Here is a 26,878-nt window from a genome sequence, read left to right as displayed (position 1 = left end):
GGAGTCTGATCAAACTCCTGATCCACTCTGGACAGGGGTTACCCCTAAACCTGGATCTTCACTCAAGTTCAAAAATCAAACCAGGAGACAATGAGCCCTTCCCCCTACTTCTTGGCTGCCTGCCTAGCTTCAGTTTCTCCCAAATATGAGCCAGTCAGATAGCAGAGGCAGGGTTATGGGCTCTGTGGTTGAAGGGGCTGGAGCTGGATGCCTAATACAGGTGCACCCAGGAAGCATGACTTTGGACCAGGACCTTCACCTCCCTCAGGCTCAGTTTCCCCATCTGGAATGTGGGGTGAGAGCAACCACAGAGCATGTGAGGTTAGCCATTGGCGTGGTATACAGTGGATGCTTAATGACTGTGCCACACTATTTGTTATAAAAATTTATTGGTAGAGCTTAGACTTTGGACTCTTCTCTCCTGATTGCAACCTCAGGCAGGTCTCTGGGCCTCTGTTTTCCCCATCTGGAAGATGGGGCTGTGCACACCAACCAGAGGCAGACTTCTGCTATCTGACACCTCCAGCTCCTGATGGTTATGCCGGCAGTGATGAATGGGACCTTGTAGGGTCTGAGAAGAGGGTCCCTTGCCCCTGCCCCTTGAAACACTCAGAGCAACATTTTATACATCAAAAGGACTTTTACTAAAAGGATCCATGGGGAAACAATGGATGAATTCTGGGAGGGTGTCCATGTGTGGTTTGGGTGAGGTGATAGCTGAGTATGGCTGTGGCCCTCTCTGCTCGAACAACCGGCCCTTGGGCCCCTCCACCCCCATCCCACCCACTGGCCTGAAATCACCATAGCCAGAACTGAAGTCACCCAGAGATACACCTCCTCCTCTAAAAATCCCAAAACAGCCTTCTAGGGGCAGGGCTGGCTGGGCATGTAAACAGAGTCTTGGGGAGTCTCTTGGCCCCCTCAGTGCTGCTTCTCGTGGTGGGCTGGGGGGCCAGGAGGCGGGTGTAGGAAGAAGGCAGGGCGCCACAGGCAGCGGAAGGCCAGCAAGTGGGGGCCCAGCGCATACAGTAGGTTGCACGTGAAGAAGCAGGCCCAGTTATCCTCAGGCACACGGTAGGTGAAGGGCGTGCGTAGATGCATGGAGGCACCCATGTGTGAGAACTGTGCCTGGTGGCCACACAGGGAGGATGGATGTCACACACCAAGAAAGAACAAGTTCCAGTATCACCAGCATCCCACTCTGGGGAGCCCAGAAGGTCCCCATCCATATTTCACTGGCTCTGCTGACCTATCCGGCTCCCTTCTTCAGTCCATCTGCCTCTAAATATCCCTTTCCCCACAGGTCTATATATTATTTTTTTAGGGCCACACCTGCAGCATATAGAAATTCCCAGGCTACAGGTGTAGCTACAGCTGCACCACAGCTCATGGCAATACCAGATCCTTAACCCACTGAGCAAGGCCAGGTATGGAACCTGCATCCTCATGGATACTAGTCAGGTTCTTAAATGCTGAGCCACAGCGGGAACTCCCCCACATGTCTTGTCTATCCCAAGCCATCTATCTGTGGGCCTCTCCCCACCTGCCTGACCAGGACCATCTCCACTCCATCTGCTGGACCTTCCACCCTCTCTGACCTGAGACAACCTTTTCCTCCTGGTCTTCCCCATCCCAGATAGCTGCCCTTGACACGAATCCTGTCAATTCTACCCCAAGAGATATAATAATAATATATTGAATAGACATCGCTCTGGTTTCCTCTGCTTTACCACTTCCCATTGGGAACCCAGAAACAAGCCCCCAGTTCTGATTGGAACCCCACTGCCCCTTCCACAGCTCCCTCCCCACTTCTCAGCACAAGTCCCCAAGCCTGCAGGTCAAAGCATTTAGCATAGAGTGAGTTGCCAATTTATCTTGCCTCTACTTTTACCTACACTATGGTTCTGCTAAAACACTGTCCCCCTCTGTACATTTCCTCATGTTGTTCCCATTCCTGGAATGCCCTTCCTAGCCTGAAGAACTCATACCTATACAACAAAGCCCAGTTCCTATGCCCCCTCTTCTAAGAAATCTTTCCCCTCTGGAATCCCTCTCAGTCTCTAGCCCTCCCTATTTTCAGTTCTGACCTTTTGAGGTTGGGAGTGTATGTGTCTAGCTCTTTCTTCTCTACATTAGGGAATCTTGAGCTGGGGCTGGAGTCTGTCAGGGACCTAGCATCACCCTGCCCAGGGTGAGCATAAAAGCAATCAATGAGTAGGCAGGAACTTTCTTCCCCAGGCAGTTACCCACCCTACCCCATGCCACTCCACCTCACCTGGCCAATGGCTCCAGCAAACACCAAGGTCCAGTCTGGCAGCCAGGAACAGCCAGGAAAGATGAGGCCATAGATAGCCAGGCCATAGAAGGGCAGCACATAGAACATATTCACCAGCATCTGAGGGGCACACAGCTGATGGAATAAATGGCTTCCCCAGTTGAGCCTCCTGATACCCCTCAGGTGGTGGCCCCAGGGAGGATCTGGCCAGCCTCACACTCCGCCCAGAATAGGGGCTCTCTGCACATCTCACCTCTGTGCAAATTGCTCCTTTATTTCCCTGGGTTCCGCCTCACCCCACTCCCACACACTGAGCCCACCCACCTTACTCCAGAAGTAACATGTGACCCTGGTCTGGACAATCAGAACACCACAGCGTTGTCTTGGCCATAATAATCAGCTATGGGCATGTGATTTAAACTTGACCAATCAGAGCTTGCCTAAGATGTACTTAAGGGCTCGGGTTCCTCTGTGCTGGCTAAGTAGGGCAAATGGAAGCCTGAAGCTACCCAAGTCTGTCTCTGCCATATCACAAAGGCACCACCTGGGAGTGGAGACATGCAAAGACAGCAGAACCTAGATAGAGAACCATTCTTGAGCTCCTGGATCCAGCCATACCTGAAGACTTTTTCCCCCCTTTTTTTCTTTTTGGCTTCCCCAAGGCATATAGAGTTCATGGGCCAGGGATCAGATCCGAGCCACAGTTGGGACCTATGCTACAGCTGCAGCAACACCAGATCTTTTAACCCATGGTACAGGGCATGGGATTGAACCTGTGTCCTGTTGCTGCAGAGATGCTGTTGATTGCATTGTGCCATAGTAGGAACACCTACACTTTTCTAGTAGGACAATACATTCTATTTGTGCTTCTGCCAGTTTGACTTGTGTTTCTGGCATATGCTTCAAAGGGGCCCAGTGGATCTCTAACCACACCAGGACTGTGGCCCTCTCTTTCCACCTGCCTTCTCACCTGCACCTTCGGATAGGCCACGGGGTCCCGCAGGTATGGCTCATACTGATAGATGTAGACAAAGCAGGCATCCATGGGGCAGTCAAGCACCACCTGAGGCCAACAGACAAACCAATAGTCTACCACAAACATCCCTCCCACATGAAGCCTTCCCATCCCTCCCAAGAGGGGTCCATACCCCTTGCTCTCTCCTCCCCTAGCCTTGGTTCTCTCCTCTGGTTAAGAATCCACAGATATTGAGCTGGAATGAGGCTCTGTGATGCAATACTCAGGTTAGACTCGATGAACTTCCCTAGATGATCAGATGGGAGATCAGTGGCTTTTTGCACAAGATAAAGAACACAAAGGATGAAAAAAACGGGGGATGGGTAGTTCCTGTTGCGGCACAGTGGAAACGAATCTGACTAGTATCCATGAGGATGCAGGTTTGATCCCTGGCCTCGCTCAGTGGGTCAGGGATAAGGCGTTGCCATGAGCTGTGGTGTAGGTTGCAGACGTGGCATGGATCCCACATTGCTGTGGATGTGGTATAGGCCAGCAACTGTAGCTCTGATTCGACCCCTAGCCTGAAAACTTCCATATGCCAAGGGTATGGCCCTAAAAAGCAAAAAAAAAAAACAGGGAGTTCTCGTCGTGGCGCAGTGGTTAACGAATCCGACTAGGAACCATGAGGTTGCGGGTTCGGTCCCTGCCCTTGCTCAGTGGGTTAACGATCTGGCGTTGCTGTGAGCTGTGGTGTAGGTCGCAGACGTGGCTCGGATCTCGCGTTGCTGTGGCTCTGGCGTAGGCCGGTGGCTACAGCTCCGATTTGACCCCTAGCCTGGGAACCTCCATATGCCGCGGGAGCGGCCCAAGAAATGGCAAAAAAACAAAAAAAAAAAAAAAAAGAAAGAAAGAAAGAAAGAAAAAGAACACAGAACACAAAGGATGAAAGGATAGGCTGGGGAAGGGGGTTGAGGCAGGTAGGTTGGCCAGTGACTTACCAGGCCCCGAAAGAGGGTGAAGAATGCAGCAAAAGTGAGATATATGATGAGGGCCAGGTCAATTGGGCGCCACAGAAGGCTCTTTCTTTGCTCCTCCTGCACCTGCCCCATGAGAAACGGCATAAGAAGTCTGGCATCCAACTGGCATTCAAGGAAGACTCATCCTTTCTTCCCTAATGACCAAGAAGATCCTTCCGAGAAGATGATGTCTTTGACCAGAATCAATTTGAATGGGGTGCATTTAGGCATTTGGCACAAGGCCTATCTGGGGGCAAGGCACTCACCATGTTGGGGGTGCAGCAGGTTGATGCCTGGGTCTGGTTGAAGACCCTAAAGCCAGCCCAGCATGGGACCAGCACGTAGGGGATGGTGAGGAAAAAGGTGGGCCTGATCTCTGAGCTGTATTTGCCTGCCATAGAGGAGAGACAGGGTATCACTCAGTGAGGCACTCCCAGGCCTAGCTGGACCCCTTATTTATTTATTTATTTTATTTTATTTTTGCTTTTTAGGGCCACACCTGCGGCATATGGAGGTTCCCAGGCTAGGGGTCCAATCGGAGCTACAGCTGCTGGCCTACACCACAGCCACAGCAACAAAGGATCTGAGCCGCATCTGCGACCTATGCCACAGCTCATGGCAAGGCCGGATCCTTAACCCACTGAGTGAGGTCAGGGATCAAACCCACAACTTCATGGTTCCTAGTCGGATTCGTTTCTGCTGCACCACAACGGGAACTACGAGCCTTTATTTATTTATTTATTTACTTATTTATATTTTATTTTGTCTTTTTAGGGCCACAGCCGGGGCTTATGGAAGTTCCCGGGCTAGGGGTCACATCGGAGCTGTACACCACAGCCACAGCATTGCAGGATTTGGAGGCATGTCTGTAAACTACACCATAGCTCACAGCAATGCTGGATTCTTAACCCAATGAGTGAGGCCAGGGATCAAACCTGTGTCCTCATGGACACTAGCCGGGTTCATTACTGCTGAGCCACAACAGAACTCCAATTTTTCATTCTTTTTGTTGTTGTTGTTGCCCTGCGGCATATAGAGTTCTTAGACCGGGGATCAGAGCTGATCTGAGCCCCCGTTGTGACCTATGCTCCAGCTGCCACAACTCTGGATCCTTAACCCACTGTGCCAGCGGGGTATCCAACCTGAGACCCAGTGCTCCAGAGACGCTGCTGATCCCGTTGTGCCACAACAGGAACTCCTAGCCACACCCTTTAGCTGGGCCACATCAGAGCCCCTGGCTGGAAGCTGTGATTCACAAATGCCATCCTTGCTCAAGTTCTAACATCTCTGACTCCCCAGGATCTATAAGATGATGTCTATGCCCCTCAGCCTGGCCTGCCTCAGTTTACCTTCTGGACACAGCTCTTACACTTCCAGTTGTTCTTTGCTCCCCCTGGAAATACCCTGGGTATTCATCTTGCACAGCCATCCCCACATCCCTGGCTGTGTCCTCTGTTCCACCTCCCAAGACTTACCTATGGAGCTTTCACTCTGCCCTCTGAATCCACTTTAAAAATCCCTTCATGTGTCAAGAGCATTCTGGGCCAAGTCCCTTGGGTCAAGGACCAGTAGCCTGGGGAGGAATTGCAATGTGCTTCTACCCCTCCAGGAGGAAAACAGGGATAAGTGGGGGAAGGTTGATGGTTTAGGCTGTGAATGGAGAGGTGTAGGGGCGGGAGGAGTTGCTCTGCAGACACTGGGGAGGGTAAGAGGAGGCTTCTAGGCACAGGACAGTGACCCAGCCCAGGGAGACAGGATTCCTCAGAGCCAAGTCCTTACCAAGGATGTTTCCTGGGAGGAAGACCAGGAGGCTCATGACAAAGGATCCCAGCCAGTAGAGTCCAAAGTTCCGGTACCTTTTCCTGGGCAGGGGATAGAGGGGTGACCAGCAGATACTTGTCCCCCCAGAGACCCATCGGCTCCCCAGCTCTGGATCCCTCATTTCACCCCAGGACAGAAGGGACAGCGAGGAGGTGAATGAGGAAATGAATAGTCAGATCTGGTCCAAGGACAGTATTGGCTGCCCAGGCACAGGGTGGTACAGGAGAAGAGAGCCCACCAACACTGACACTTGTGACCAGGATCCTTCTGGCCACCCCTGCCTAGAGCCCTGGAGAGGCTTCCTGATTTCTCCTTCAGACACTTCTGGCTTCACCCTGGCTTGGGACCTTCCCAACTAAGGACTCAACTTCCTTCCCAGGATCCAGGTGCCACCCTGTCAGCCCCATGCACCTTTTACGGATGGCACCGGCCATGGCCAGGTAGAGGAGGTAGTGAACAATGCCATCCCAGTAGCAGATGAAGAGCCCGTGTGCTGTGCGAAGGTATGACTCACCCTGCAGAGGTAGGTGCAAGGCTCAGACACGCAGCAGGGCAGCGGGCATCCCAGACAGCGCCCTACATACCTCCTTAGTGTAGAACTCCATGAAGCCTCCCACATAGCCATCTTCCTGGAGAGCAATAAGGAGGTCCACCACGGAGGTGAAGGCGAAGACTGCAAAGACTACAGGGAGAGTAGGCGGGGCTTGGGCTGGATGTAGGCAGAGTACAGACCAGGGGTGGGCGGGGCCTGAGACTGCCGATCAGGGACCCAGATTCCAGGCAAGGCTTCCTCACAAAACTGCTCCCAGATCCCATCCCACAGGCATATGTCCAGCAGCCCCGCTTCATGGGGAGGCACAGTCCCTGTCTTTGGGGGGTCCCCAGTCTAATAAGAAAGGCATTGAATTGCCCTCAGGAGCCCCAAGTCGGAAGGGGGAGGCCCCTTGAGGTTCCCCAATAAATGAAAGTTCTCCAGCCTGATGAAGGCCTCTCAAAAACTGCTAGTCTGATGGAGGAGGCCCTTACCCAGACAGTCACTCTTCCTCAGGACGCTCCCACCAACTCACCAGCATAGAGTGGGTCGTAGTAAATGTCACTGCGGGACAAGCTGTATATAGCCAAGAATAGCAGACCCAGGATCAGGGCGCTCATCAACACCACCCCCAGGGAGCTGTGGAGAGGAAAACCAAGTCAGGAAGGCCAGGCTCTTTGCTGAGGCCCCACCCCAGTGAGGGCAAGAGCAGACTCCAGGAAGCTCCAGAAGAGGAGGCACCTGTTGGCCCAGGAGAGCCGTTCCCTAAAACTCCCCTTTCCCATCATCAGGCTCTTGGCCTAGCTATTTCCTCCTCCTAGAAACTCCTTCCAAAAGTCTTCTTTCCACTTGGCAAACTCCTACTCATTGTTCATGGCCCATCTACATTACTCCAGGGAAGACCTCCCTGACTCCTCAAAAAAGATCATTGTCTGGAGTTCCTGTCATGGCTCAGTGGGTTAAGGATCTGGCATTGCTGTGAGCTGTGGTGTAGGCTGCAGACGTGGCTTGGATCTGGCATTGCTGTGGCTGTGGCTGTGGCCGGCGGCTACGGCTGATTAGACCCCTAGCCTGAGAAACACCATATGTCGCAGGTGTGGTCCTAGAAAAGACACACACACACACACACACACACGATCATTGCCTGATGTTGGCCAGATAAAGAGGGAGAATCTGTCAACCCCTTCTTTTCTTTTATACTTTTTTGGCCATGCCTGAGCCATACGGAAGTTCCTGGGCCAGGGATCGAATCTGAGATACAGCTCTGACCTACACTGTAGCTGTGGTAATGCTGGATCCTTAAGCCACCATGCCACAGCAAGAACTCCAACCTCTTCTGAATATATGATTTATCCAGTCGTTTTTTTTTTTTTTTTTTTTTTACTCCTTTGTCTTTTCAGGCCCACACCAGCGGCATGTGGAAATTCCCAGGCTAGGGGGTCAAATTGGAGCTGCAGAAAAAAAAAAAAAATTGGAGCTGCAGCTGCTGGCCTATGGCACACTACAGCCACAGCAATGCCAGATCTGAACCACATCTGTGAACTACATTGCAGTTTTCAGCAATGCTGGATCCTTAACCCACTGATCAAACCCACATCCTCATGGATATTAGTCAGGTTCTTAACCCACTGAGCCAAAAAGGGAACTCCCTATCCAGTCTTGCTGATGTGTGTGACTCAATTTTCTCAGTCATTCAACAACTCCACAACCCTCTGTGGCCAGTCCCAGTGCCCACACCTGACAGAGGGTCTCTGTGCTCAGCTCCGTATACCTCATTGCCTGAAGCTCCTGACTCCTCCCAGGTAAAGTCCAAATGTTTCTATCAACTCCACCCCACCCCTGCCCTGATCTGTTCCCATCAACCTGATAAGGTAGGTTAACCAGCTGCAGAAATAAGAAGCTAGGTCTCTGGGCAGCCCCCAACACTTGGCAAACCAAGGCACAGAGAGGGCAGGAGACCTATCCAAGTTCACACATTCTCCCTCACACTCCAGGACCCTACCTTCTCCTGAACCCCTCTCACCCCTAGGATCCCCATTCCTGGCCCCATCCTACCAACAGTGACAATTACGGTAATCAGATGAGACCAGACCAGGGTCTCAGCACACAATTTGTAATCCTTGTTGTTGTTGTTGTTTTGCTTTTCAGGGCTGCACCTGGGGCATATGGAAGTTCCCAGGCTAGGGGTCAAATCGGAGCTACAGCTGCCGGCCTATGCCTTGGCCACAGCAACGCCAGATCTAAGCCATGTCTGAGACCTACACCACAGCTCACCACAACGCCAGATCCCCAACCCACTGAGCGAGGCCAGGGATCAAACCCACATCCTGGTGGTTGCTAGTTGGATTTGTTTCTGCTGCGCCACAAAGGTAACACCCCAATCTGTAATTCTTAATTTTAACTATAGGATGAGATCTAGGATGATGTTCAACCTGGATCACTCGGTCTCCAGGGGGATGAAGCCAGGAATGTGTACCCAAGAAGCCAAATCCAGTCAAGATTCCCTCTATCCTGTGTCTTGAGTCGTGCTGGGTTTGGGAGTGTGAGGGGCTTGTGAATGCCTCTCAGGGTGGCTGGATCTGAGTTGAGGTTAGGATACAGGGACAGGAGAGGTCCAGGTATGTAGAGGAAACAGGCTAGGGACAGGGTGGGCCAGCCCTGAAGAGAAGAAAGTCCCAGGCCTAAGACCAGTGATGGAGGGACCGGCTGGTAGGGGTGGTGCAGCAGAGAGTGTGGTGTGGCAAGAGCCGGGTCACTGGGGCCTTATCTGGGGCAATACTTTGACCCTTGGAGCCTGTGCTGGGCACATCCCTGGGAAAACTCCAGAAACTCTCCAAAACTCTGCTTTGCTGGGGGCTGTGCTTTTCAAAGTGCCTCCTCCCCAGGCCCCAAACATCCAGGGAGCGCCCTCAACCACACCACACAGCTCCGGGGCGACTGGAAGGGGATTTCCGACTGGAGGTGGAGGGTTTTTCTGACCCAGCCCCCCATCCTCTCCAGACGGAGCGGCGCGGGAGCACAGGGCTCTCCCGCGCCCGCACATCCTGCCCCTAGCCTCCGCGGCTCCCTCCTACCACCCCCCCGCCCCGGCCCCCGCTCAGCCGCCCCCGACGAGGCCTCCCAGGCCCCTCCCCAAACGCACTATGAGAGCGCCGAGAGGTGGTTGAGCGCGTAGGACAACGGGAGGGCGCCGAGCGACAGAACTGCGATCTTGCCCGCCAGCGGCGGGACGTCCATAGCGGCGGCTTGGCTCCTGCGCGGCGGTGCCTCTGGGTGAAGAGTTGCCAAGGACCCAACCCGACCCGGCCCCGCCTGGCGCAAAGGTCGACCCCCGCAGCTTCCTCGCCCAACTGCGGCCGCTGGGGCCCCTCCCTCTCGCAGTGGCCCCTCCCCGCCCCCGACTGCCTAGCCGGCGCGGTCCCCAGTGGCAATCCCCGCCAATCAGCCTGTTTCCCTCTTCTAAGGCTAAAACACTATGCCTCAGGGTGCTTCCACTTCTGTGTGTGTTCTGGAGAGCTCCCCCCGCACCCTGGTTGGCAACTTCACTTCAAGGGAATTCGTTCTCTGGGCCTCGTTCTGCACTTCTTTCTTCATCCTGAGGCACCGGCGGCGACACATCCTCGACCCAGATCCTGAATGGGTCCCCTTTTAAACTCTCACACTCTCCAGACCTCCCTCCCGCGCAGGATTAAGTGGGCATTGTCTGTGGGCACTGAGAGAGGAATCTCATCCGCTTGGGTGCAGAGTTCTATTTCCCTGGGATTTGAGTTTTCATGCAGTGGCCACAGACAAATTTAAACACATTTCCAAGTGTGGTTTTGACTGGGCGGGGTGGGGGCCACGATTCAAGGCAGACGGCCAGGGCCCTAGGTTGGGGATCCGTTGGTCTCCGTGATTCTGTGCTGTGTTCCTTACATGTAGCCTGAACCCCAACTCAGGAGACCGAGGGACAGTGCCAAGGGTTGGCTGAGATTATAAAGTGGGGATAGAGCCAGTTTGGTAAGAAGTTTGGGAATGGTATTCCTGGGAGGAATAGCTAAGGCTTGGGGCTGAGCAGCAGAAAAGCAGCTAAGGCTGGGGCTTGGTAGGGGTCACCGAGCAGGGTGGAGTGGGCTGGGGAGAGTTCTGAGCCACCTGGGCTCAAATGGGGGGCCAGTGTGTGGGGGGGGTACTGGGGAATGCAAGGGGCAGGGCTGGACCAGGGAGGGGTCTACAGGGTGGAGAGAGAATTATGAGACAGCTTTTTGTCAGCCTCTCAAACTAGCCTTGGATTTTTGCCTGTGGCTGCAGGAAACAGGGTTAACAGTGCCCACCTGATTCCCGCCCCAGGAGGACTCTGAGTCTAGGGCTGGGGGAATATTCTCTCACATTTGCCATACCCCTACCCCCACCCCACGCCAGTTGGGTCCTATCTCTGAGCCTGGATGACAACAATCTTCTGGCCACTGACCTGAGAGCCTCCCTCCCCGGGTGCCTCCTTGCCTATGGCCTGAAGTTTAGGTTCCTCTGAGCTGATTTGAATCTCCAGTCAAGACTTCTAGACCTTTCCCAGTTCTGGTGGTGCCAATATCCTACAGGCTTCCCTCCTGTCTGCAAGATGGAACCTTGCATATTTCTTCATTTCTTAAAGCAGATCCCAGTAACGCCTCCTCCAGGTAGTTCTCCCTGTTACTCCAGCCCCACTTCTGACCCCTGGAGGCCTGGGGTGTCTGGTGCAGCTCTGTCTAGGAGTCTGGCCTTGCAACCCCTATCTGTGAGGTGCCTGCACACTCATATAGCATTTGGAGGCCTCCTCTTCCACCTCTCCCCCTGGCTGGGGCTAAAAACCACAGTCTGAATCTGGTGAGCCTTCTGGTCACTGAGAATTAAAAAAAGGGGTGACTGACCTAGAGAGCAAGGTGTTTGAGACTGAGACCTAGGGTACCCATCATTGGAACCTCTAGCTGCCCAGAGCTATATCTTCATGCTCAGGACTCTGGCCATGTGGGCAGACTCCATGTCACATCCTTGCCCTGCCAAGAGTACAGCATCCACAGAGGGGAGATAGGATAGTATGTCACCCCAGCCTGAGGTCTGCTGCTGAGACTCCCAGACCCTAGACCCTAGACACTCACCAGGCCACCTCCACCACAGGTCCTGTTTCCTCTTTATGGCATTTATTGGTCTCAAACTGTGTTACGGGTTCATGGCCATGTCCCCAGCAGACTGGCTGTCCAGGGGCGGATCCCAACCACGTGGTTCATGGTCAGTGCTCGGTGTTTGCCAAATGACTATGTGAATTGCCCAAAGGCTGACATCATCTTGAATCCTCAGGCCCCAAGAGTTCACAGGGTCCTTCTGTGGGGCAGGGTGGGTGAGTTGAGGGGCCTGATACCCCAAGAGAGTTTCTGCACAAATGCGAGGCTCTAGAGACATGGCCAGCTCTCAGCACACATCTTGGTTTGGGCTACCCACTAGTCTCCCCTCCTTCACGAGTTCACCACACTTGAAGGACCAAGGAAAGGCAGATGGGGAAGCTTGGGCAGCTAAGGCCTGGTCTGCTGTGTGTGGAGGGCCCTGTAAATGCCACCTGCCAGAGAGGTGGCAGGCATAGGTGTGCCCTGGGTCACCTGCTTTGTGGGTCTGAGGGAGGACTGGGCCCTACCTGGAGACCCCTCCCCAGCCTCCTGCAGTACAGGGCTAGGCTGGGAAGTCCCTGACATACCCGGCCCAGGGGCAGCCAAGGCTTGGCTGCCTGGCTGCCAAGGTCCTTCCCTCAACTCAACCCAGGTCGATGGGGGACCCCATGAGTAGACAAAGGTCCAGGTGGTTCTCCAGGATTCCTCAGAAACTGGGGAGCCTTCACAGCAGCGTGCTGTCCCCACCTGCCCAGCCCAGCCCTGCTGCTAAGGAAGAGGAGGGGTTTCTGTTGATGGCAAGACCAGGCTGCCATGGCAGGCAAGCACTGGGATTTTAATACACAGCACAACACTTGAGACAATGAGAAAGGCAGGCAGGAACACAGGCCGGAACATTCCACAGTCCAGGGACAGTCTTTAGGAAAGTACATTTGTGCATTTCTCCAGAACACTCAGTAGTAAGGCCGTCTGGGGTTGTTCTGTGGGAAGTGAGAAAGATTAAAAGAGGAGGGGGTTATGCTATGCTAAAGAAAGATAGCAGTTCCTCCCCTCTAGAACCTACCAGCAATAGCTGAACGCACATCCTCTAGAAGGGAGGGCAGGCTTTGGTGAGGGGAGGAAGGCTAGCACACAAGTGGAGGAGGTGGGTGGTTTGCAGGGGAGCCTAGCTGGACTGAAGAAAGAGGAATACTTCTGTTACCAGTACCACCACCCACCTACAGTGGAGGAACTGTGGAGGCCCAGCCAAAAGCAACATAGGGGGACAGAGATGCACGCACCAGGGGGTTGGGCCGGAAGCGGTAGGCCAGCATCATCCTCTTGCGAAAGGCCTCGTACTCATCATCTTCCTTGGAGAGCTCAGCTGGCCGGTCAATGCCAAAGCCAGCACCATCTACTGTAGTGGTGCCCCTGCATGGGGGCAATGGGCAGTGTGAGCAGGGTAGCGGGCTGGTGCAGGTGGGAAAGAGAGTGAGGGGTCTGAGCTTGAGGTAGGGAGGCTTTGCCCAACCCAGCTGGGCTCAGCAGCAGCACCTCAATGCAGCTCAATGAGGGAGCTATGCTGGGTTGGGTAACAAATGTCCGGGACACTCCTGGTACTGTGGGAATATGAAGAGCGCAACGGCCCAGTCACCAGAGTCCATACCCCAGACTTCCATGCTGCCAATGGGAATGGACCCAGGCCTGGCCCTGTATCTCCACGTGGGACTTTTCATCCAGCACCCCCAACTCCCACCCTGGCAATGGAGGCCATACTCACTTGTTGACTGGATTCTTGATGCCCTGGCCTTCTGAACCCAGGCCATCGCCCTCCTTCCAGCCCATCTTCATTAGCATCTGGTAGCCGATGTTCTCTATCGTCAGCTTGAACTCTTTGTACTCTGAATAGTCAGGCTCCCGGCCCTCCTGCAGGGCAAGGAGGTGGCTGTCATCCACTAGGGCTGCAGACATTCCCAGTTCCAGCTCTGGCCTGAAACTGCACCCCTACATGGCCTCACTGGCTGCTGGGACCACCTGCCCATCTGCTTGCCCAAGATCAAGCTGTTCCTTCTTAGGGTCCCCAAGGCCAGAAGCAGTGCTGAGCTCCCTGGTGGCCAAGCCAAAGAAGGCAAGGTGACAGGTCACACAGGTCTTGTCTACCAAGGGCAAGATTTAACGATTCATCAGTGAAAAAAATCCCATGTTCCAAGAACAATTTGTTACCTAGAGTGCTAAAAAGAAGCTGTGGTCAATGAGATTAGGCAGTACAAAGCAGTTTTATAAAACCCCAAAAGATGACGTGAGACCTTGCACCTCCTCTTGAGTGCAAAGGCAGGATAGGAGTAATGTTTTCGTTCTGGAGAGCCCAGTACCTGGGGGTTGTCTACCTGAGAAGTGCTTTGCCTATAAACTGCACTTAATTGGCTCCACTGGAAGCAGAATTTCCCTTAAGCCCTAGGGAATGTTTCTAAAGTAGCAGCTGAGCTACTATTTGCTAATTCCCTATACAGATGGCATCTGTCATAAGCAGATGTCTCCTGAGGCAAGAGGGCCCAACTCCTCCTGTGAGCGAGGGGGGCCCTGAGACCACTGCAAGCGCCTGCCACATAAGGAGGCAGTAGGAAGGGCTGGGAACACTGCGCAGGCTGCATGCTAGACAGGCCCACAGCAGGGACTGGTGCCTGGGGCCCTGCCCGGTCTACCTTCAGGGCCTTGAAGGTCTCCATGAACTTCTCCAGCTCGTCTGGTGGCAGGAAGTCTCCAATGAAGTGCTTGCCCCGGCCCATCTTCGTCAGCTGCTCTGCCCATTCTGCTCAGAGATGGGGTAAAGGTGAGAGGAAGGAGTCTTGGGGGGAGTCTGGGGTCATGGGGAATGAGGCAACTAGCTGAGAGACCTGGGTCCCTGCTCTCCCAAGCAGCCCTTCTGGGTACCATGTTCAAATGCCAGTGAACACGCTGAGGATCATCTTTTTACCACAAAAAAAACCGAGGCACAAAGAAGGCAAGTCTCTTGCTCAAAGCCTCAAAGGCTGGGCAGGTGGCTTATGACACCCATGCAGTGCCTCCAGGCACCTCCCAGGCAGATGAGTGAGGCTTCCTGAGCCTGCAGTGCCCTGAAGGCAAGGCCTCACCCAGCCCCTGCCACCCACCACTGTAATTTGAGCCTGGGCCCACCCCGAGTCTTGTCCATCTCCATGCGCCGCAGCTGGTGCTCCCAGGTGCCCAGCTCGCTGTCCACCTCCTCGTCGCTGTCATAGCCATGCTGGTGCTGCTGCAGCGCCTTCTCCCACAGCAGCTGCATGTCCTGCATTGCACGCTTGTGCTGCATGATCATGTCGTACATTTGCTGCATCTGTGGGCAGCACGCGCCAGTGAGCAAGGCCATGCACCATACGTGCAGGAGGCTACCCCCTCACCTCCCCTGTGCATGTTGGGCACCCCTCTCCCCTGCTCCCTGGGGCAGGTACATGAGCAGTACTTGGAGCAAGTGTTCAGGAAGACACTAAGTCCCATGTCAGGACATGCTCTAGTCCCCTGAATCTCTGTTTTGAACAGGGAGGACCTCTCTTGTTTTGCTCAGAGCCTGGCCTGGAATCTGGAACATCATGGGCGCCATCACTGTGGACCAAATGAAGGCAATGTGGGCTCCTGCCCCTGAGGGGTTTTGAGGGTGACATGATGGGGCTTCCAGCCTGGAGGAGGGGGCTCAGGTAAGCTGTCCCAATGGTTCTAGCTGTCTATGTCCTGGCCACGGAACTCCCTGATGAGCCAACACTGACTCCAACACTGCCCAACATCAACTGAGCAGCCATCACATTGTTTAGGACACCCAGTGTCACACAGGCCTATCCTGGACTGAAAACTGGAGGGAACTGTAAGGAAAACTTATTTGGAGATGATTCAGTTGGGAGCAGCCCACAAGTGCAGTGGGGAGTAACTGTGCAGCACTGGCTGCAGGGGCTACCCAGGGAGTGTGGGAAGGCCTGGGCTCTGGGCCCAACTGTGGGCTAAGGAGGGTCCTCAGGGGTGGCATGCCATTGACAGGGATCTGCCTGTCCAAGAGCCTCTCCCCTGTGTGGGATATATCTGGCACAGGGAGGCTCAGAAAAAATACACCATGACTGCTGCACCACAGGGTGGGGTGGGATAATACTCCATCAGTCCCTATAGAGCCTGCCTCCCCTGCCCCCCATGGCCTTACCTCCTGCTGCTCCTTCAGCTGCTTCTTCTGGGCATCCGACAGCTCCGTGACACCTACCAGACCCACGGGCTTCCCCTTCTCATAGCCGAGACCCTTGAGGTCCTGAACTAGAAACAAGACACAGGCTGGTCAGCATTGGACATGGGCCCAGCCCTGTACCTGCATGCGAGGCAGAGCCCATGTATTGATGTGTGGCATCTGGTGCATATGGCAGGACCCTTAAGTTGGAACAGTTAGTATGCATGTCACCTAACCTTGGGAGGGCTTTGCTCTGCTCTATCACATGCACTCAATTTCATCCCCATATGCCCCCTCTGGCAGGCTCTATGACCCTCACTGCAGATGCTGACACCAGAACTCATAAGGCCTGGGGCCTCACTCAAGGTCACATGGTTAATAGGTGACAGTGGGTAATCTGCAAAGCCAGAGACATGAAAGCTGGTTGTGCATGCACACAAGCTCCTGAAAGTAAAGCCCTACAATGAATAGACACCCGGTGTAGAAACACAGGCTGGGAGTCTGGCATAAGACTCAATTGTGTGGCTCTGTCAGCTCCTTCTGGGGAGGCAGCCAACCATATTTAAAGCAACTGACATTTAATTTGGCTTTAGCTTTGGAGCTTGGCTGGAGCCCGCAACACTAATTCATATGAAGATGCTGCAATGGCCCCATCTGGGTGGTGGAAAGAAACACCTCTCAGGTAGTGGCTTCCCGGGGAAAAAGCCAAGCAGAACAGGGTGCAGAGACCCCTGCGGGAGGATGGAAAGATCCAGGTCTTCCCAGCTCACTGGGGTTGGGGCTGGGGCTTTACCTGCAGATGCTCCCAATCCCTCCTCAGTCTGTGGGGGCTGTGAAGGAAGTTGGAGAGCCCCATGGAGAAAACAAAGGAGCTCAAGTCTGAGCACCTGCCATGTGTCTGGAGCATGCCCACAGTCCCTTTCCTCCTTGGGTCACTTCATTAGTAAGCATGCAGGGGAGAGCTGCCCAGATTCCCCTGCGTAAAATGTGGGCCAATGGGACTTGAGCCTGAACCTGAGACTTTAGAGCCTTTACTTGTCCCCTAGACTGTGAAGGACACTTCTTCACCAGCTTAGGTAGGACCTCAGGCACATGACCTCAGAGCTGGCATGTGCGTGCATCAGAGAAACAGTCACACCTGAGCACTCTCCTTTACGGTGGGCACTAGGTTTGGCACTTAAGCAGCAATCTGACCCTGGGTACTTCAACCCTGGGTAGGGGTGCTATCTAGAGCCCCGATATCTAAACTCTTTGGTCAGGAGTTCCTCAGCAGATTAAGAACCCAACTAGTATCCATGAGGATGCAGGTTTGATCCCTGGCCTCACTCAACAGGTTAAGAATCTGGCATGCTGCAAGCTTTGGACTAGGTCACAGATATGGCTTAGATCTGGTGTTGCCATAGCTGTGGTGTAGGCTGACGGCTACGGCTCCAATTTGACCCCTAGCTTAGGAATTTCCATGTCTTGGGTGTGGCCCTATAGAAAAAAAGAAGGAAAAAAAAACCCCAAACTCTTCAGTCAATAGCTTTTCTCTTTGCGCCAGGGAGGCACTAAGCAAGAAAACACTCTCAGAGCTGGGCAGGTAGGGCCAAGAGGCCAGCCCTGTGACCTAAGTGAGCTATCTTTCCTCCCAGTCCATCGTTGTAGGTGTTGGTGCTAGGACACATACGACTCATCTAGGTGCTTGTGTGTCCAGCTCCAGTCAAAATGAAGTGAGAGAGGTTGAAAGGGTTCTGCTGGTGGCACAACCTGCGTGCCGAGAAAGTCAGACAGGTAGCATGAGGTGGCCATTTATGAGTCACAAATATCATCTGAAAAATATAATGACAACAGACTCCCACCCTTGTGGATTTGTGGTAGAAAACGAGAAATAAGGCCATACGATGGCTGTCCCTGAAAGCTGTCGAGGAGAGGTAAGTTGGAGATAACTGTGCAAAACTGATGGTACCAATTATTGAGCTTATCATTGTGCATTTCCTGAGCCTTCTATGACAAGAATGGATCCATATACTTTAAAGTTTAAGGGAGAAAAGAGGACTTTCTATATGCTGTCTGTACAAGACTCACTTTTTTTTAATAAATTTTAAAAAACTGAAATCATACCAAGTATCTTTTCTAATCACAATGGAATAAAACTAGAAACCAGTAACAAAAGAAAAACTTACAAACGTGGAAACTAAACAACACAGTTTTCTTTCTTTTTTTTTTTTTTTTGGCTACACTTGCGGCATGTGGAAGTTCCCAGGCCAGGGACTGAACCCAAGCCATAGCAGCAACCCAAGCTGCTGCAGTGACAATGCCAGATCCTTAACCTGTTGCACCACAAGAGAACTCCCTAATCAACACTCTTAAGGAGCCAGTGGGTCAAAGAAGAAATCACAAGAGATTAGAAAATGCTTAGAGATGAATAAACAAAAAGGCACAACACACACCAAAACTTATGGGGTACACAAAAAGCAAGGCCAAAAGGGAAATTTATAACTTTAGATGCTGATATTAAAAAAGACAGCTCTTCAATCAATAACCTAACTGTATATCTTTTTTGTTTGTTTCTGTTTTTGCTTTTTAGGGCCATACCTGCGGCATATGGAGGTTCCCAGGCTAGCGATAGAATCAGAGCTACAGCTGCCGGCCTATGCCACAGCCACATCAGCACCAGATCCGAGCCGAGTTTGCAGCCTACATCACAGCTCATGGCAACACCAAATCCTTAACCAACTGAGTGAGGCCAAGGATCGAACCTGCAACCTCAAGATTCCTAGTCAGATTTGTTTCCGTTGCGCCACAATGGGAACTCCCTAACTGTATATCTTAAGGAACCAGAACAAGAGCAAACTAATTTTAAAGCTAACAGAAGGAAATAAAGATTAGAGTGGCAATAAATCAAACAGGAAATAGAAATACACGAGAGAAAGTAAACAAAACCAAAAGTTGGTTTTTTTGAAAAGCTCAATAAAATGGACAATTTTTAAGACAGACTGCCTAAGGAAAAAAGATAAAACACTCAAATATTAAAATAAAAAATGAAAGTGGGGATACAGTAGTCCCACTTTATCTGCAGAGGATACATTCCAAGATCCCCCCAGTGGATGCTACATACTACATACATACATATCTATGATAAAGTTTAATTTATAATTTTTTTTTGTCTTTTTTAGGGCCACACCCAAGGCATATGGAGGTTCCCAGGCTAGGGGTCAAATTGGAGCTGTAGCTGCTGGCCTACACCACAGCCACAGCAACTCGGGATCTGAGCCGTGTCTGCAAAATACACCACAGTTCATGGCAACGGCGGATCCTTAATCCACTGAGGCCAGGGATCAAATCTGCGTCCTCATGGATGCTAGTGAGATCTGTTTCTGCTGAGCCATGACAGGAACTCCTAATTTATAAATTAAGCATAGTAAGAAATTAATGACAGGAGTTCCCGTCGTGGCGCATCGTAAACGAATCTGACTAGGAACCATGAGGTTGTGGGCTTGATCCCTGACCTCACTCAGTGGGTTAAGGATCCAGCATTGCTGTGAGCTGTGGTGTAGGTCACAGACGCAGCTTGAATCTGGTGTTGCTGTGGCTCTGGCGTAGGCCAGCGGCAATAACTCCAATTAGACCCCTAGCCTGGGAACCTCTACATACCGCGGGTGCGGCCCTAAAAAGACAAAAGACAAAAAAAAAAAAAAAAAAAAAGAAATTAATGACAATAACTAATAAAGTAGGACAGTTATAAAAATACACTGTAATAAAAATTATGTGAATGTGGTTTCTCTCTCTCAAAACACTGTACAAACATAACGCCTTTTCCATCTTTTTTTCCCCCTTTCTTTTTACAGCTGCACCTGCAACATATAGAAGTTCCTAAGCCAGGGATCAAATTGGAGCTGCAACAGTGGCTATGCCACAGCCACAACACCCGACCGAAGCTGCATCTGCAACTTATGCTGCGGCTTGTGGCAATGCCGGATCCTTAACCCACGGAGCGAGGCCAGGGATAGAACCTGCATCCACACAGTGGACTGGGTCCTTAACCCACTGAGCAACAACAGGAACTCCATGCCTTTTCCATCTTAACTAATAAGCACTTAACACACACTGTGGCCATAACTTCTGCAGTCTGAGATACAAAAGCAAAACTAGCACAAATTTCTTTTTACTTCTTCACAATTTCACGGATAGACGATTTGTTCTTACTATAGATCTTGGCAACCTCTGCTTAAGTCAAGAATTTTCGGAGTTCCCGTCGTGGCGCAGTGGTTAACAAATCCGACTAGGAACCATGAGGTTGCGGGTTCGATCCCTGCCCTTGCTCAGTGGGTTAACGATCCGGCATGGCCGTGAGCTATGGTGTAGGTTGCAGACGCGGCTCGGATCCCCCATTGCTGTGGCTCTGGCATAGGCCAGTGGCTACAGCTCCAATTCGACCCCTAGCCTGGGAACCTCCATATGCCGCGGGAGCGGCCCAAGAAATAGCAAAAAAAAAAAAAAAGAATTTTCACCTTTTCACTTAAAGGAAAGCACTTTATGGCTTCTCTTAGGCATGTGTGAATTGCCAGAATTACTGCTTTTGTGCTTTAAGGCCATTATTAAGCAAAATAAGAGATATCAGAATGTAAGCACTATTATACCATGACAGTCAATCTGATAACTGAGCAATACTAGTGACTAACAGGTGGGATATGCTGAACAAAAGGATGATTCAAATCGCAGGTGGGGGGAGTGGACAGCACAAGATTTCGTCATACTACTCAAAATGGCATGCAACTTAAAACATATTATTTATTTCTGGAATTTTTCACTTAATATTTTTGGACCATGGTTGATGGTGAAAAAAACAGAAAGGAAAAGCATAGATAAGGGGGGAATACTGCATTACTGATGACTTTACAAAAATAAAAAGAATTCTAAGAAAATACTATAGGAGTTCCCATTGTGGCTCAGTGGAAATGAATCTGACTAGAATCCATGAGGACGCAGGTTCGATCCCTGGCCTCGCTCAGTGGGTTAAGGATCCGGGTGTTGCTGTGAGCTATAGTGCAGGTCACAGACAAGGCCTGGATCTGGCGTTGCTGTGGCTGTGGTGTGGGTCAGCAGCTACAGCTCCAATTCGACCCCTAGCCTGGGAACTTCCTCATGCCACGTGTGCGGCCCTAAAAGAAAAAAAAAAAAAAAGAAAGTAACTATAAACAAATGTGTAACTGGATAACTAGATAACTAGTTATCCAAACTGGATAACTAGACAAAGTGGACGGATTCTTAGAATGGCACAAACTAGCAAAACTAACTCAAGAAGTAACAGAAAATTTGACTAGACTTAGAGTACGTAAGAAAACTGAAATCAATAATCAGCCCAATTGACAAAGAAAAGTGCAACTGTTAAATTCTATCCCAGATTTAAAAGAACTAATCTCAATTCTGCTCAAGTACTTCCAAACAATTAAAGTAGAGAATTACTCCTAATGATTCTATGAGGTCAGCATTACCCTGATAACAAAGGCAGACCAATAATCCTTCTAAGTATAGAGGCAGAAATACACAACAAAATATGCGGCAAACCAAATCCATCAGCATGGTAAAATAATTATTTACTATAATGGAGTGAGATTTACTCAAGGAATGCAAACAAGAGTGGTTCAACATACAAAAATCAGTCAGTGTCATACTCCACAACAGAATAAAAGAAAGGAGTTTCTGTTATGGCTCAGCAGGTTAAGAACCAAACATAGCGTCCACGAGGATATGGGTTCTATCCCTGACCTCACTCAGTGGGTTAAGGATCTGGCATTGCCAAAGGCTGCGACCCAGGTTGCAGATGTGGCTTGGATCTGGCATTGCTATGGCTGTGGTGTAGGCTGGCAGCTGCAGCTCTGATTTGAGCTCTAGCCTCGGAACTTCCATATGCTGCAAATGTGGCTGTTAAGAAAAAAAAGAAAAAGAATGATGGAAAAATGATCATTTCCATTGATGCAGCAAAAGCATTTGATGAAATCTAAAACTCTTTCATGATAAAAACACTCAATAAACTAGGAACTTCTTCAACATGATAAAGGGCACCTATAAAAACGCAAAGCAAACATCATATTTAATGATGAAAGATCACATGCTCTTCCCTTAATGTAAGAAATGAAGCAGGATGCCAGCTTTCACCACGTCTGTTCAACATAGCAATGCAAGTCCTAGCCAGAGCAGTTAGGCAAGAAAAAGAAGTAAGAGGCATCCAAACAGGAAAGGAAGAAATAAAACTATTCTTATTTGCAGATGACATGATCTTATATGTAGAAAACCTTAAAGACTATTATACAAATAAATGAACTCAGCAAAGTTAAAAGATACGTAACACAAAAGAAAGCAATTGTATTTCTCTATACTAACAAATAATCTAAAAAGGAAATGAAAATGTATTCCATTTGCAGTAACATCAAAAAGAATAACTCACTTAGGAATAAACTTAAAGAGGTACAAGACGTGAACGAGAAAAATACAAAACATGTTGAAACAAATGAAAGCGAGCCTAAATAAATGGAAAGATATCCTGTGTTCTCTTATTAGAAAACTTAGAAATGGAATTTTTTTTTGTCTTTTTGTCTTTTCTAGGGCCATACCCATGGCATATGGAGGTTCCCAGGCTAGGGGTCGAATCGGAGCTGTTGCTGTTGGCCTACACCACAGCCACTAGAAAACTTAAATAGTTAACATGTCAATACTAGCCAAAGCAACCTACAAATTTAATGCAATCCCTATCAAAATCCCAACGATGTTTTTTGCAGGAATGGAAAAGCCAATCTGAAAATTCATATGAAAACTCAAGGGACCTTGAAGAGCCAAAGCCTGAAAAAGAACAAGGTTGGAAGACTGACGGTCTCTATTTTTAAAAATTTTCCACAAAGTTACAGTAATCAAAACAGTGTGCTACTGGCATAAGGATAGACATACAAACCAGTATAATAGAATAGAGAAATAAACCCTTTACACCACATGGATTTTTTGATAAGGGTGTTAAAACCATTCAATAGAGAAAGAACAAGTCTCCTCAACAAATGGTGCTGGGAAAACTGGATCTCTGCATGCAAAAGAATGAAGCTGGACCCTTACCTTATATCCTATATAAGAACTAACTCAAAATGGATTAAAGAACTAAATTTAAGAGCTAAAACTACAGAACCCTTAGAAGAAAAAAGAGATAAATCTTCAAGACCTTAGATGTGGCTATGGGTTCTTAGGACCAAAATCATATGCAACAAAAGAAAAGGTAGATTGTACTTTACTAAAATTTAAGAAGGTGAGAATAGAGCCCATGAAATGAGAGAAAATATTTATAAATCATATATCTTGAGTACAGGTTAATATCTAAAACAACTCCTACAACTCAACAAAAAGACAAACAACCCTATTAAAAAATGGTCAAAGGACTATAATAGACATTTCTCCAACTAAACTATACAAATGACTAATAAGAACAAGAAAAGACACTCAACACCATTAGTCATCAGGAAAATGCAAATCAAAACTACAGTGTGACTTCACTTTACACTTACTAGGATAGCTGTAATAATAATAAGGCAAGAACACGAAGAAGGTGGAACCCTTATGCACTGCTGGTGGGAATGTAAAATTGTGCAGCTGCTGTGGAAAACAGTTTGGCGAGTCCTCAATAAGTTAAAGAGAATTACCGTATGACCCAGTGATTCCACTCCTAGGTATGTACCAAAGAAAATTAAAATCAGGGATCCAAATAGCACTTGTACAGCAGAAATTAATACAACATTATAAATCAACTATACTTCAATTTAAAAAAACAACAAACAAACAGAGACAAACAGTACTTGTATGTTAATGTTCACAGCAGCACTCCTGACAATCACCAAAAGGTGAAAACAACTCATCTTCCAACAACTGATGGATGGATAAACAAAATGTTTATCCATGCACTGGGATACAATTAAGCCACAGAAACAAATGAAATTCAGACACATGCTACAACACAATGAATGTTGAAAACATTGCACTAGTGAAAGATATCAGACCTTCCTAAAAGGCTTGGGAGGGGGGGTGGCCCACCTGACAGAGGTGAGGGAGAGGCGTCCACATCCCTCTGCACCAGCTCAGCAGGCAGGAGCTCTACCTTGTCCTCTTCAGGCCCCCATCGGCTCTTTCGCTTCCTCTTCATAGTGGCTGTGCTGGCCAGCTTCCCCGGGGCAGCTGAAGATGGGTTGATGGTGGGCAAGGGGGCAGATGAGATGGGGCAGGCAGTGGCAGTGGGCAGGGACCCCAAGGGGGTCTCAGGAGGAGACGTATGCTTCAGTCCAAGGTCAGGTGCCATGGGGGGGCCTGTGGGACCAGCCTTGGCTTTCCGGAACTCCTCTAGCTTCTGGCGGTAGTACTTGTACCCTTGGCTGTTAGGTTCATACAGAAAGCTGCAAAGGAGAGAGGAGAACACACCATCATTGGATTTCAGCCCCCTACCCTTGGTTTAGGTCAGAAGCAGCTTGGGCTTTGTGTAGGGACACCCAAGTAGGCCAGGGTCATTTGAGACTCATGTCACATGGAGGTCTCTACCATGACTTCCTGCCCTGACAGGCTGCAGTGGCTACTGGCTCTGTTGGCCCAAACGTGAGGAACAGTGTGACAGGCCCACAGCCTGTCATGACGCTGTTCCTGTAAGATGAGGGCCACTCCAAGGCCCTACCCTATCTTTTATTTTTTGGTCACACTCACAGCATGCGGAAGTTCCTGGGCTAGGGATTGAACCCTCACCACAGCAGTGACCTAAGCCCACAGCGACAATGCTGGATCCTTAATTCACTAGGCCACCAGGGAATTACAGCCTCCACCCCAGTCACACTATCATTGATCCCCTGCCTGGAAGGAGAAGGCACAGCCTCCCTCAGACCTTCCCCAGGTTCTGCGGAGCTTTTCCCCCTGCAGTCCTAGTTGAGTGCACTGATGCTTACAAACAAAGAAATCCTGAGGTTTGAGAGACACCTGCTGCCAGAGAGGGCTGGATTTGTCCACAAACTGACAGCTGGGCACATCTGTGCTCCTTTCTGATGCATCCTTGAAAGGCATCAACAGTGGAAAGAGCCAAAACAAAGACACTGAACACTGGAACAGACAGAGAGCTCACAGCTAGCCTTACTGGAAGCTATAGGTCCCCAAGTGCAGAGGAGGTGGTGCTGAGTTCAGAGCTGGCAGAGGCTGCAGCTCCTGCTGCATCTGCCCAGCATCTCTCAGACTATGTACGTATTAAGCCAATAGTCCTACCTCTGGAGTCCACACCAGAGGAAGAGTCACAGCCCAGCTCCACACAGCAAAACCTGTACACAGCAGAGATCACACAGCTCTTAACAAGGGGTTAGACTTGCATTCATGAACTTGGAATGATAGTCATAGGACAATGCTATACTGCAATGCAACATACAGGCTCAAGAACACTGTAAATTTCTTTCTTTTTTTTTTTAATTTCCTTTTTAGGGCTGCTCCCATGGCATATGGAAGTTCCCAGGCTAGGGGTCGAATTGGAGCTGTAGCCGCCGGCCTATGCCGCAGCCACAGCAATGTTAGATCCGAGCCACATCTGTGACCCACAACACAGCCCATGGCAACACCAGGTCCTTAACCCACTGAGCAAGGTCAGTGATTGAACCTGCAACCTCGTGGTTCCTAGTTGGATTCATTTCTGCTGAGCCACAACAGGAACTCCATGTAAATTCCTTTTTATGAAAGAACTTTAGCAGAAAAAACCCACAGATTATTTCAACATGAAAGCAGGGAGAAGAATGGAAGGACTCTCAGACCCACTAACGTTGGTACCTAAGGTGGGATGGAGGGACAAGGTGATTATGGCATCTTCTCTGTACTCCTGGGTCACGGTACAAGCATGTACACACTTCAGAAAACCAAGTGAGGAACATTTGTAGAAATTAAAAGAAACAATATCAACAAAACTGTTAATCTAGCCAGGCTAAGAAAAAAAAAGAGAACACAAATTACTAATAACAGATACGAAAAAGGGGCCATTACTACAGATGCTATGGAGATTAAAATTACTGTGGATTACTATGAACAACTCTATGCCCACAAATCTGAAATGATAAAACCTGCCAGAAATCACACAAGAAGGTCTGAACAGGTCTATTGCTATTAAAGAAATTAAATCAGTAGTTAACAACCTTCCAAAATTCACCAGTGAATGCTACCAAACATGAAAGGAAGAAACTATGCCAATTCTGTACAATCCATTTGAAAAGACAGAAGCAAAGAAAATACTTCCTAATTCACTCAAATACCAAACCAGACAAAAACTGCAGACCAACATTTCTCATGAACATAGATGTACAAATCCTCAATAAGATATTCGCAAACCTCATCCACTAATGTATGAAAAGGATGATACACCACAACCAAGTGGGATTCATCCTAGGCATATAAGACTGGTTAAACATTTGAAAATCAAGTAATGCAATCTATCAAATCAATAGGTTAAAAAAAGAAAAATGACATGGTCATATCAATCACTAGAGAAAAAAACATTTAACAAAATCTAATACCCATTTATGAGAAAAACTCTCAGTAAACTAGGAATATAGAACTTCCTCCACTTAATACAGAATATCTACCAAAAAACCTATGGCTAACATCATACTTCAAGTTTTTCCAGTCAGAAGAGAAACAAGAATATTCTTCCCTCTCCAATGCCTTTCATCACCATACTGGAAACACTAGCTAATGCAACAAGAAAAGGAAATAGAAGGTATACTGATTGAGAAGGGAAAGATATGACATAATTGTCTATATAGAAAAAACAGATGAAAGAATAGACAAAAACCCCCTCCTGGAACTAAAAAGCTATTACAGCAAGGTTGCAGTATGTAAGGGTTTTTTTTTTTTTTTTTTTGTCTCTTTGCCATTTCTAGGGCTGCTCCCATGGCATATGGAGGTTCCCAAGCTAGGGGTCTAATTGGAGCTGTAGC

At 49.6% G+C, this 26,878-nt stretch overlaps 2 protein-coding genes across 13 annotated transcripts in view; both read right to left on the bottom strand.

Moving 5' to 3' along the window:
• Positions 1-620: 620 nt before the first annotated feature.
• TM6SF2 (transmembrane 6 superfamily member 2) lies at positions 621-9,970 on the bottom strand. 9 transcript variants are annotated; one of them, XM_021083432.2, is made up of 11 exons: positions 9,742-9,970; positions 7,135-7,238; positions 6,652-6,749; positions 6,479-6,582; positions 6,026-6,108; positions 4,513-4,637; positions 4,229-4,330; positions 3,246-3,338; positions 2,276-2,395; positions 2,088-2,182; positions 621-1,128 (listed from the first exon to the last, which is right to left on the bottom strand). In XM_021083432.2, exons 1-11 carry the CDS (start codon positions 9,834-9,836, stop codon positions 843-845), a joined length of 1,305 nt encoding a protein of 434 aa, XP_020939091.1. In that variant the 5' UTR covers positions 9,837-9,970; the 3' UTR covers positions 621-842. The 9 variants fall into 9 exon arrangements, 7 of the variants coding, with proteins under 7 accessions (XP_020939091.1, XP_020939092.1, XP_020939093.1 ...); XM_021083433.2 differs by lacking the exon at positions 2,088-2,182; XM_021083434.2 differs by lacking the exon at positions 6,479-6,582.
• A 2,531-nt stretch (positions 9,971-12,501) lies between these two features.
• SUGP1 (SURP and G-patch domain containing 1) overlaps positions 12,502-26,878 on the bottom strand; it is a 40,150-nt gene continuing 25,773 nt past the window's right edge. For 2 of the 4 annotated variants that reach the window (XM_085012196.1, XM_021083429.2), the window contains exons 8-14: positions 23,967-24,322; positions 15,897-16,003; positions 14,870-15,047; positions 14,398-14,504; positions 13,476-13,621; positions 12,997-13,126; positions 12,502-12,696 (exon numbers count right to left, since the gene is read on the bottom strand). In XM_085012196.1, the coding sequence (XP_084868322.1) occupies positions 12,670-12,696; positions 12,997-13,126; positions 13,476-13,621; positions 14,398-14,504; positions 14,870-15,047; positions 15,897-16,003; positions 23,967-24,228 (957 nt within the window). In that variant the 5' untranslated portion in view covers positions 24,229-24,322 and the 3' untranslated portion in view covers positions 12,502-12,669. Of the gene's footprint in view, positions 12,697-12,996; positions 13,127-13,475; positions 13,622-14,397; positions 14,505-14,869; positions 15,048-15,896; positions 16,004-23,966; positions 24,323-25,169; positions 25,197-26,878 lie in introns of those variants that run through there. The other 2 variants (XM_085012197.1, XR_014837373.1) reach the window with 2 other exon arrangements.

Source organism: Sus scrofa, chromosome 2 (genome assembly GCF_054392235.1).
Source record: "Sus scrofa isolate SSC_HxYL_T2T_F1_AM1 chromosome 2, Sscrofa_HxYL_maternal_Yorkshire_Landrace_v2.0, whole genome shotgun sequence".
In the NCBI taxonomy this organism is placed as follows: Eukaryota; Metazoa; Chordata; class Mammalia; order Artiodactyla; family Suidae; genus Sus; species Sus scrofa.
Note: the sequence above shows the minus strand (reverse complement) of the source record. Positions and strands in the feature narration are given on the sequence as shown.

Excerpts from the sequence above, each read along its gene's own strand:
- TM6SF2 (XM_021083432.2), bottom strand. The coding sequence starts at position 9,836 with ATGGACGTCCCGCCGCTGGCGGGCAAGATCGCAGTTCTGTCGCTCGGC. Across the intron at positions 6,583-6,651 it reads TGGAGTTCTACACTAAGGAG|GGTGAGTCATACCTTCGCAC; the intron begins GTATGTAGGGCG and ends CTACCTCTGCAG. Across the intron at positions 3,339-4,228 it reads TCACCCTCTTTCGGGGCCTG|GTGGTGCTTGACTGCCCCAT; the intron begins GTAAGTCACTGG and ends TGTTGGCCTCAG.